This window comes from Dendrobium catenatum, unplaced genomic scaffold (assembly GCF_001605985.2).
Source record: "Dendrobium catenatum unplaced genomic scaffold, ASM160598v2 fragScaff_scaffold_1557, whole genome shotgun sequence".
Classification (NCBI taxonomy): Eukaryota; Viridiplantae; Streptophyta; class Magnoliopsida; order Asparagales; family Orchidaceae; genus Dendrobium; species Dendrobium catenatum.
Window position 1 is genome coordinate 2,215,383 of NW_021320019.1, and position 11,874 is coordinate 2,227,256.

An 11,874-nucleotide genomic window follows, 5' to 3' on the forward strand; every position below is an offset into this window, starting at 1 on the left:
AGCTAATCCAATATATGATTGTTAAGCATTTACTTTAATAAGCAATCTGAAATTGGACCTAAATATTCTTAATTCATAGAAGCTTTAATAAATAGCAAGATTATGATCAATCCCTTTCTTTTTATTTGATGTTTTACTGCAGAAAAAAAAAAGGTTAAGCAAGCAAAGCAATAAACTCACTTAGGCTTTATTTGGGACAATTTTTTTTACTAATTATTCAAGTAGCTTTTTAGTTCAAAATTTTAAAATTTTATACTAGAAAGTTGCTTTAAGAAATCATAAAGAAACCGTCCCAAACGAAGCCTTAAATTGAAGTATGATGGTGAACTGTAACTGCAACAATTCTCAATAATATTAATATAATTCTATCCAGTAGAGTCAAGAGTAACACATTAGATCTCATGTCTGCTGATCAATACACCAAATCATAGGAATTGGAAAGAAGGCATGCAAATCAAACCATCTTAATAAAGGCTATTGAGACTGATCCAAATCAATAACATACTTGCTTGAGAGGACTGTCTGAGGTTAAGAAATGAAGAGATTTGACTGCATAAACTCAAATTGCCAATTGAGATTTTGGGATGATTATGTTACTCTCTGGAAAGTACCACCAACCTGCATATGAAGCCATTCTGTTGTAGATCCTTGCTCACGCTCATATTCTCTTGTTGGCTGAGAGGGAAATCCTGAACTGGACGGAGTATGGTATGTCTGAGCTCCAAACTGAAAATAAGAAAAGTTTGCAGTTGTATTATTCTATTGTTCTATAAAAATTCTTACTAATTCTTACAGTGGCTACAATAAAAATTTCAGCCAATGCATGGGTTACAATGGTTTTATCCCATGTTTATAGAGAGACTCTTTGTGAATTGAACGCGTTACCAACGCCTCTGAATGGAGAAATTATTCTGTGCGGAGACCAGATGCAGAACGCCGTCTAGAGAACAACCATAATGCTCCACGTCAACGGTACCGAGCCGCAGTACTGAGCACAGGGATGACGTGGCGCATTTTGGTTGGCCTCCGAATGGCATTCACACAGAATAATTTTTCCTCTTGAAGACGAACTAACTGCTGCTCTATAAAAAAGGAATAAGTAGGTATCACATTTTATCTATATCTGAATCATAATTTATTCCATCGGGATGTTTATCCTAATTTTAAAAAACTTATAACATGGTAAATTATTTAAAGCTGCTTGATTGTTTTCTGAAAGAATAAAGCCTCCATAATTTAGTATAGCATTCATACATTAGTACATGATTCATAGAGTCGAACAACATGAGAAATCACATATCCATAACAGATGGGTGTTGACTTGTTGGACATTTATATAAGATATTGGACATTTATATAAGATATTATTTGTATGAATTCAATAAAATTTTATATTAATACATAATTATTCTATCATTTAAGTTTTATTTAAATAATTTTCATATTTATTATGTCATATGGTTCCACTACAGTCGAACCATTAATTCTTGAACCTCATCTTCTTCCGATTCTATATTCGGTCCGGTTTCACAACCTTGCTACCCACAACATTATTTTCCATGTACACAACCATCATATGATTCATAACTTGAAAACAACATCCTATTTGGCACATGACATGAACAAGCTTGAGTTAAATATTCTAGTGCCCATCATCACCTCATAACACCCTGTGTCCACCCGTTTCACTCCAAATTGGTCTACTACGATATGATTGGATATGAAATTGTGGGTAGCCCCACTATATATCAACACCACTACCTCCTTGTATGCTATTTCTTCTTTCACTTTCGTAGTGTGATTCGGAGTGAACCCTACCATTGAGTTCAAGGGGACCTCTGCCATATCTAAATGCAGCTTTTCTTCCTCCACCACCGATGCCTCACTCCCACCTCCCCCCTCAGCTTCCTCACACCAAAGACGGTGAAAACTGGAAGAGTTTGGTCCTTACACCCGTGCCCCAGTGTATAATTCTCACATCTAAAACATAACCCTTTTGCCTGCCTATTTAGCACATTCTCTTTTGTAAGGTGCTTGAAGTTGCCTCCAGGACGAACTCCGGTGCCATTCTCCTTCGATGCTTACTCTGAAACGACATTGTCTGGGTTCTCAGTGCCAGGGTCGTAGAGGTACTCCTATAAGCCCTTCCCATGGCGTTGCTCCCGCTGGCCTTCTCCCTCCGATATTTTTCCTCCACCCTCTGAGCAAGCTCCATCATCTCTCTCAGTCCTCTAAGTCTCAACACCCTGAGCTCTGTATGCCCTCCCTAAGCCCCTTCATGAAATTCCCTTCCAACCTTTACTCGAAAATTCCTCTCAGTCTTCTTGATAGCAGCTCAAAATTCTCCTGATACTCCATGACTATCCCCTCTTGAGTTAAGGTATAGAACTGTTCGTGGAGGTCTCCTTCTCGAATAGCTTGGAAATGTTACAACAAACACTCCATAAATTCCCCCCAATGAGTAGATTGGATATCGAGCCTCCCTCAACTGGAACCAAGCTAGGGCTTTTCCCTCCAAACATAGGCCCGCCGCCATGAGTTTTCCCCTTCCATCAGCTCATTGATGATAGCCAAGTAATGCTCCACCCGGTATATCCAACCATAAGCATCTTCCCCTTCAAAGACCAGCAGCTTTAGCTTCCTTGATCTCGCATGTATACCCCAATGATTTCTCCCTCAACATCCTATTTGGCACATGACATGAACAAGCTTGAGTTAAATATTCCAGTGCCCATCATCACCTCATAGCACCCTGTGTCCACCCATTTCACCCCCAATTGGTCTACTACTACGATATGATTGGATATGAAATTGTGGGTAGCCCTACTGTTTATCAACACCACTACCTCCCTATATGATATTTCTTCTCTCACTTTTATAGTGTGATTCGGAGTGAACCCCACCATTGAGTTCAAGGGGACCTCTGCCATGTCTAAACCCAGCTTTTCTTCCTCCACCACCGATGCCTCACTCCCACCTCCCCCTCAACTTTCTCGTCACCACATACGGTGAAAACCGGAAGAGTTTGGTCCTTACACACGTGCCCCGGTGTATAATTCTCACATATAAAACATAACCCTTTTGCCTGCCTATTTTGCACATTCGCTTTTGTAAGGCACTTGAAGTTCCTCCAGGACGAACTCCAGTGCCATTCTCCTTCGATGCTTCACTCTGAAACGACGTTGTCTGGGTTCTCAGTGCCAGGGTCATAGAGGTACTCCTATAAGCCCCTCCCATAGCATTGCTCCCGCTGGCCTTCTCCCTCCGATATTTTTCCTCCACCCTCTGAACAAGCTCCATCATCTCTCTCAGTCCTCTATAAGTCTCAACACCCTGAGCTCTGCTCGTATGTCCTCCCTAAGCCCCTTCATGAAATTCCCTTCCAACCTTTACTCAAAAATTCCTCTCAGTCTTCCTGATATCAGCTCAAAATTCTCCTAATACTCCATGACTATTCCCTCTTGAGTTAAGGCATAGAACTGTTCGTGGAGGTCTCCTTCTCGAATAGCTTGGAAATGTTACAACAAACACTCCATAAGTTCCCCCCTATGAGTAGATTGGATATCAAGCCTCCCTCAACTGAAACCAAGCTAGGGCTTTTCCCTCCAAACATAGGCCCGCCGCCATGAGTTTTCCCCTTCCATCAGCTCATTGATGATAGCCAAGTAATGCTCCACCCAGTATATCCAACCATAAGCATCTTCCCCTTCAAAGACCAGCAGCTTTAGCTTCCTTGATCTCACATCTATACCCCAATGATTTCTCCCTCCATTAGTTCCTCCCATGTAGTGGTGGTGCGATTCCCTCCCTTTCTCCCTTGGTTGATTTGGACCCCATGGCTCCCCCTAACCATGAACTCCTCTATTCCACCTTTCCTCATGCCTGAGTAGTTTCCCAAAGAGTTTAATTTCCCTCCTTGCTATCCTTCCTTCGGAATACACCGATTCGCTCACCCTCGGAGCCCTATTCGGAGCCCCCCATAGTGCTCCTTGAGGGTACACACATTCCAATTCATCATCGTCCTCCTGAATTTCCTTTTCCCTTGATTTAGACCTAAGTTACGTTGGTAAAGCTTTCGACTATATCTTAAGCATCTTTTTCATCATATCTTCAAAATTTTCAAAGCGGTTCTCGATGGCTGAGAGTCTTCCCTCTACCCGAAATATTTTTCCTCTACTCCAGCATTGAGTTGTTCTATTTAGCCTTTCAAAGCATCCGTCATCTTGGCTGCCATTAATTTCAATCTAGGTTCCAACAGCAAAAATCAACGAAGACGACTTATTTTTCCTCCCAAGAAGGTGCTCTAATACTAATTTGATATGCCTTGGAGACAAAAATATCAAACAACATCTAGAAATAATGCAGAAAAACTAAAACGATGGCTGATTTTTATAGACTGCAATAAGAAGAACCAGATACATGTAATCTATAATTTGAGAGGTAGATCGCTCTCAAAACAATCTAGACGCCCGCTAGGAAGCCCTCACGAAAAAGAAACTACAGTAGCTGTCAATTCAAAACATAAATAATCCCCCCTAACAAACCCTAAAATCAGCCCAAAATAAGCTCTCCCAATTTCCCCCCAAAACAATCTTCTTCCCTTACTAATCTCCCTCTCCTATTTGAATTCAAACCCCCACATTAATTCCTTCAGTAATCTTTCTCCTTCCATATGGAATTATTGCTTTGTTGGGCCCTACAGAGGGAGACAAATTTTCCTCTCCCGCGCCTCCTATGCATGCAGCTCCTACGTTCCCTGCGCATGCGGCTCCTGCTCCCACCTGATGAGTCGAGTTGGCTTTGTTTTGGGCCGGCTGAGCCGATCTCTCCTGGACCGGTCTAATAGAATGCTTCATAAGTGCTTTTGCAAGCCCGTGTTAAACCAAATGACCACACACCTTAGTTCACCAAAGACAAAACTCCTAAACCCATAAAACATTTCAATATCAAACATGGTCATCCATATTTGAATGTCTTTGATACAAGTTTTTATAATGACAAAGCCAATTCGATGTGGAAGAATCATTGGAAACAAAGTATGATGCAACCATAAAGTAAAACAAAAAAGAGACCACACAATACAGAGAAAGAAAGCACCAAAATTTGTGGATCGACATCAACCAAGCCTACGCTTGCAAGAAATGAGAAAGGATCTAACCCACTATCAAATAAGCCATAAATTGGTATATAAAATGACACTCAGTAGCCTTTCTGAAAGTCCAAGCACAATCATACTCAACAAAAATAATCCAAAAAATCTCCCAAAAATAGAGATTAACTCACAAACATGTTTTTTTTTTGTAGTTGTTGAGCCTAAAGATACCCAATATTTGTGGTTATTTCATTATGGTAATTTTGAAAACTTAGTTGTATTTGTCTGCCCTAGAATTTTTCTTCATAATGCAAGCGTGAATCACAATGTAGGTGTAAAATCCAATGCTAACAGTCCAATCTCTATTAATCAAATATGAATATTTTTGGTATTCAAGATCTTGTGCAATGGGTATTGACCCAATCATCAAATAATCGAGTCAAATTAACAAATTACCTGCACTAAAATATAATATCCAAGATTAAGCATCACAAACCCAACTTTCTACTTAGTGAAGTTGTTCAATTGCCTACACACAAAAACAAAGATATGACAAGATCAATATTTTAAATGCATTGATGATTGGATTAGCATCACTTTTACAAGATCAATATTTCATTTGACAAATCTTGGAAGTGTCCACTGAAAATAAACGAGTAGCATTTAAGTTTTTAAAGGGGTTATTTATAATGCAATAACCATCCTGCTTGGAAAGCGCTAGACTTACATCTTTAGAAGGGAAGCCCTCCATGCCAGCATTAATCCGAGAATTAACAGCTTCAAGCTTCATTGATAGGAGCTGCATATCAAGAATAAGCATAACCGCATTACAAACACATTAATACAACAGAAAAAGAAAATTGGCATTTCCAATGAAAGAAAGATATATACCTCAACCTGGCGCTGCAGTGCCTGGATGTAGTTTATGATCTCATCCAGGACCGCTGCCTTCCCAATCACCTGCTCAAAAGAGTAAACTAAAAAAAATATCTATTTCAAGGAAATAAATAGCAACATCTATTATTTTGATCTCGCAAGAATATTTTTGAACAGAATCACCAATAAGGTTAATTGATGCACCTTGTTACACCCAGGAACTAAATCTTGCAGAATCTTCATTCGCTCACTTATCTTCTCCCTCCTAGCCTGTTAACGAATATACAATGTCCAATAAGTTGGCTGTGAAAACTGAAAACACATACAATACAAAGTCAACTTTAATGATCATGTCAGCATCAAGTTCTTATCAATTTAGAAAGTGTTTAGCGCCAATGCCAAAATGTTGAAGGAAAATGAAAATAACCATCTTCAAAAGGCAATCTTTCCAATTGCATACTATTTGGCAATAATGAAATTAGATCTCAACAAGCCTTACCCTCTCGGCCAAGCTGTGGCTATCAGTTGCTTGACCCCTTCTAGCTCTCACATGAATGTAATCCTGCTTAGGTGGCTCAAGGGTTTGATCTGGTTTCTTGCCAGTAGAACTTGCTTCCACATCAGCTTTCCATTCACCATTTTCACCTCTAGATTTCCCCTCTTTCAGATGCAGTGCTTCACTGTCATCCTAGTCAACACCAAGTCAATGAAAACTATGATCATCATTGTATGACACTAACATTGAAACGGTATGCAAAAAGAAAAAATTTTAACCAAAAAAACCGCTTATAAAATATTATGTCATAAAGAAAATTGAAAGAAATTATCGTAGGTTACAATGTTTAGGTATAAAATATTGATAGGTAGAATCCGACTTTGAAAGAAAGGAATGACTACTTGGATGATGACTTGATGAGCAAACCCAGATTGGATTAGACTGGGTAAACAGTTAGCCAGTGATGCATGTAGGACTGATTATTTTTGATATGATAAACGTGAATAAGACATTTCAACAATTACGTCAGGTAAATGAGTCTGGTAGCCAGTTCTGTTGGGTTATGAGCCACCATAGATAGTTTCCTTGTGCAAATAATTTTTTTCTCATTGTTGATATTTGATACAATAAAATTCTGTTAAAATTTTCTGACAAACTCCCAAAAAGAGGATATTCAAATAATGCAAATGATAGTAGAACCTATTAAGGCCGGCTCCAAAAATATTAAAAGAAATGTAGCTTGTTGGCCTTTTATAAAGAACTATTAGAATAAAAATCACGATCATGTGTGTCAAAGTACATAAGAAAAGGTTCATAAGAGATATGCTTGTTGTGCAATAAACATAGCGAAAACAAAATCACACAACAAAACAGCACAAAGAACACGATGATTTACGTGATTTGGCGAAGATGCCTATGCCCACAGGGAGGTGATGATAATTTCACTATATTGGAGAAAAATAGGGATTACAATTGCTCTCAAACTCTCTCTCTTCTCATACATACAATAGTAGCCAATAGGCTCTGTTTATAGATTTGAAACAAGATCTAATAAAGAAAATATAATTAATGCAAATATTTAAATCATGCCAATTAGATCTCATAATCACTGTACTAATTAAATCTCCTAATTAAAGCCAATCAAATCTTTCCTAACTAATGCATCAATCAAATTTCCAATTAAATCAACTAATTAGAGATATAATCAACTCCTTAATCAATTACATAAATTTGACATCAAAGCTTTTCAAAATAAAGCTTTAATTAGATTTATAAATAATTTCAAATTAATAATCTCCACCTTATCTTTCACTTTTCACAAAGTAAAGATGACAAATCATGCTTCAATATCAGCATAACTGCACCTAGATGGTTGCCTACAATCAATCACGAGTCCCGCATCACTGCCATGGTGAATGCATCTCCAAGCCTGCATCAATTGTACCTTTCAAATACCTCAATATACTCTTTACAACTTGCCAATGACTCCTTATTGTATCATGTATGAACTTGCTTACAATACCAACTGCTTGTGCAATGTTGGATCGAGCTACTCCAATATCAGACTATATTGTGCTACAAGTGTTAAGTGACCACGGGTCGAGGGATTCTTAACCACTGGGAGAACATCTCATCATAAGCAATCCCTTCCCGTTGCACAGAGCCTTTTGCCACCAATCTAGTCTTGTATTGCTCATTAGATTTAAGAGATCCTTCTTAGCACGCATCCATTTGCACCCAATGACTTTTCTTGATGAAGGAAGCTTCTGTAACCTCCAAGTAGCATCCTTCTTAAGAGACTATCTCTTCATCTGATGCAACCAAAATTTAAAGAAGCTAAGGTTGCAAAAGGTAAACGTCTTCCTTTCCAAATAAAAAAAGATTAACACACTAAATAAGACACAAAACCCTACAATAACAAATAAAAAAGAAGGACAACATGAAACACATGCAATGTCACCATACAACTTGTAATAGAAAAGATTAAAACACCTTACAATGACACAACACAACTTACTATATTTTTTTAGAGAAGAAATATACAATGGAATGGTCACTTGCGGAGAGAAGAAATAGATTAGAAGCCTGAGACGAAGTTATAGAGAGTAGAAGAGAAAGGGGAACATAGCTCGCAAGCAATCAAAGAAGATCCTTCAGATTTTCTTTCCAAAAATCAGTCCGTAACCTTCGTCTAAATGCCACAAAACAGCCCTAATATATGGGTAAAGAAAGGGAACCAAACAGCCAAACAACCGTCTGCTCAAACTAATAAGAAAGAGGGAGTTAAAAGACAAAACAACATCCGTCTGAAGCAGCACACGAAGGGGCACGCGGAACAACCAACGAATGGAATAGGCGCAAAGGGGATGAATCGGGATAGGCAGAGGAACCGAACAGCAAAGCGGGCAGGGAAACCGGGAAGCAGGGAGTAGGAACCGAACAACCCAAAGCAAGAAGCCGGGAAATCCATGCAGGAACCAAACAGCAAACAACCGGGATGGCCTTGCTTGCATCATCATCCCGCCTTCTTCCAAAGATCATCATTAGGACTATTCACCGCTTCATCATAGTGACTATGAGCTTTAGCCTCCGTGGCTGAAAATGCAAATACAATGTCATACCTCAACCAAGCTGGTTTTGGGACATTCTGGCGCTTGAATATGTTCTTCGCAATAGTTATAAATAGTTTTGAGCGTAGTTCTTCTTACAATTTATGCTTTTACAATTCAAAATATGATAAAAATTAAATTTACATATAAATAAAGCATTTTAAACTACAAATCTACAAAAATATAGTTAGAGTAGTTATTCGAAATTGTTTGGAACACATTCGCTTCTTCAATTTTTTTAATTTGTACATCAAGGAGCCAAAGAGCTTCAATGCAGTCTCTGAATATTCAAATGCATCTATTGACTCTAAGAATTTCTGATAATGAATACACAAAAAATTATTATTGATGTACAAATTAAAAAATTATTATTTGTTGGTGTTCCTCCACATCCCTCATGGTAACTCAAATTCTCTTAAGTCAAGAGACTCTCAACTCATGATAAGACGAGAGTCTAAGATCCATTCCATAGTGTGCAGTAGCCTCCACCATGGAATAAATCTATCAAGTCACTATGTATTGTATGATTATATGCCTTCTTTCCTACTTTACATTGAAAGAAGGGAGAAAGTCATGGGTGAAGAATAGGAAAAAGAAGTTTGAATGCTGCTAATCGAATGAACTCGCTCACTTTGTATAATACTTATTAAACCAATAACATTGAAACCAGACCAAAATATAGCCCAATCAAAAGCACCAACATGTTGCTTGAGCACTTTGCTTCTCACAAGCACTTCAGAGCCAACAATGTTAAGCAGGTGGTTCGGCAACTCAAAACGTGTGAGAAGGATGCGGAGCAAAGGTACCTTGCATCACAACGCATTATTACTTCAGTGGGCTTCAAAATGCACTTTTAACAATAATGCATTGTATTGTCTCCTCCAAAATTTGGGAAAAGATAGCCCTTTGTAATTCATACTAACTACCAAAGAAAGTTGCTTCAACTGGACAAAGCCAAATGGTTTTTCATTTTTGAGTTCTACAGCTAAAAAATATTATCCCTTCCTCAATATATTTACTTCTCTGATCGTTGTTTGTAGTTAAAGCAATTAAATTCTCTCTCCATTAACATGAGTTCTGGCTTGTAATTGATTTACTCAACAAATTTATTAATATTCTTATGACTATGAAGTATGCAATTTAACTAGTTTTTTGGAAAAAAACAAAACTTAAGTAGCCAAATTATAATTTCAAATGTTTATCACATGTTTGATTTATATATGAAAAAGTTAACGGAACATTAAAACACCGTAAGGCTTTTTTTGAATTTGGGGGAAGGGGGGGGGATCAAGAGGATAAGCCATCTATTTCTCTACCAAGTGGAAACCGCTATTGAGAATAAAACGCAAACTGTATTTTTCCTATTTTTCTAAACGAGAAAACAAGAAAATGCCAACATGACCTAGGTAATTTCCCAAAAATAAAATGGTAAACATCTTTTAGCTAATTGCAGAAGAATATTCTTTTTTTTTTTGGACTCACAAAAACTCGACTGCGAGGTCATCGTTCATCCTGTAGCTAGCCAGAATTTATAGGCAAGCCATGAACTTTCGGTCCTCTTCCCACACAATAAAAAAGAGAATACTGTTCCCCACCCAAAATAAATAAATAAAAAAACAAAAAAACAAAACTATTCAACAAGATACATCACATCCGTAACAATAATGTTTGTCAAATCCTAACCTCTTAGACAGAACAGGGTGCACTGTACTATGGTAAAAGTCAGGTTGCATTTACTCCTACAACGAACCACTTGGTCACACCTCACAGAATTTTACAAATCTTTTTAGAGAATTCGAACCCTTAAAATCTCTGTAAACACGGAATTAAGTAATTAACTTCATTTTCTATAAAGTAAAAGGTTGTTAAACAGAAAAATAAATTAAAAAAAACTAAAATATCTGTCGCATTCGGCACACATCCAGCATCTCAACAACCCCAAAAAAATATAATAACACAAAAGACTCCTCTGATTACAGAACCATCATCGAAAATTTCTTCACAGATATAATCCCCCCATACCACAAATTCCTATGAAAGAAATTCAAACAAACAGCTTAGATTTAAAAAATCAGTAACCACAGTTTTAACGAAACAAATACCAAGTCATTGCCGCCGCTGCTGTTCGACAAGAACTTGGACGATTCATCTTCCGACGCCGCCGCCGAAGACAGCCCTGAATCCCGGCGCTTCTTCTTACTCCAGAGGTCCCCACTCTGCTCCGTCACCGTCGATTCGCCGGCTGATACGTCACGATGTCCCATCCCTAATGCTGTTTCTCTTATCCCCCGTGCCATAGGGAAATGCCAAATCTCCGGTAGCGCACTGTGCGAGATCAGCGACGATGGATCCATCCGGATAAATCCGGAAGCACCGACCCGATTCCCACTTCACATCAGTTCCCGAATCCTCATTGCTTCGCTAAGCTGCTCAGATCTCGGTTGGAATCGCTGGTGGAATGTGAGCACTCGAGCTTGAAGAGAGAGACAGTGAGAGAGTAAGAAGAAAGAAGGGGGAACAGTCGTTCGGGATCTTTCGCTTTCTCGCTGGTAATAAATGGGGCACTAAGGTAGACTTGCTTAACGTCGGGATTGATGGATCACCGTCCATCAACCATTTATCAAAGCTTGATTAAAATGGACGGCGGATCCATGTTCTCTGTATATTTATTAAAATGGGAGGAAGGGTTAATTGTTTGTATATTTATTTTTATTATTATTATTTTTAAAATATTTTATTGTCCGATTCGAGACAGGATAATAATTTGGTTCAATAAAGAGAACAATCAATAATCAAGTCGG

At 38.3% G+C, this 11,874-nt stretch overlaps 1 protein-coding gene across 1 annotated transcript; it reads right to left on the reverse strand.

The window, feature by feature from the left end:
- Positions 1-323: 323 nt before the first annotated feature.
- On the reverse strand, positions 324-11,603 carry LOC110114740 (transcription factor BHLH089). Its single transcript, XM_020847719.2, has 6 exons — positions 11,176-11,603; positions 6,468-6,656; positions 6,173-6,238; positions 5,984-6,052; positions 5,820-5,891; positions 324-726 (listed from the first exon to the last, which is right to left on the reverse strand). The coding sequence occupies exons 1-6, from the start codon at positions 11,425-11,427 to the stop codon at positions 589-591; spliced, it is 786 nt and encodes a 261-aa protein (XP_020703378.2). The 5' UTR covers positions 11,428-11,603; the 3' UTR covers positions 324-588.
- Positions 11,604-11,874: the final 271 nt, after the last annotated feature.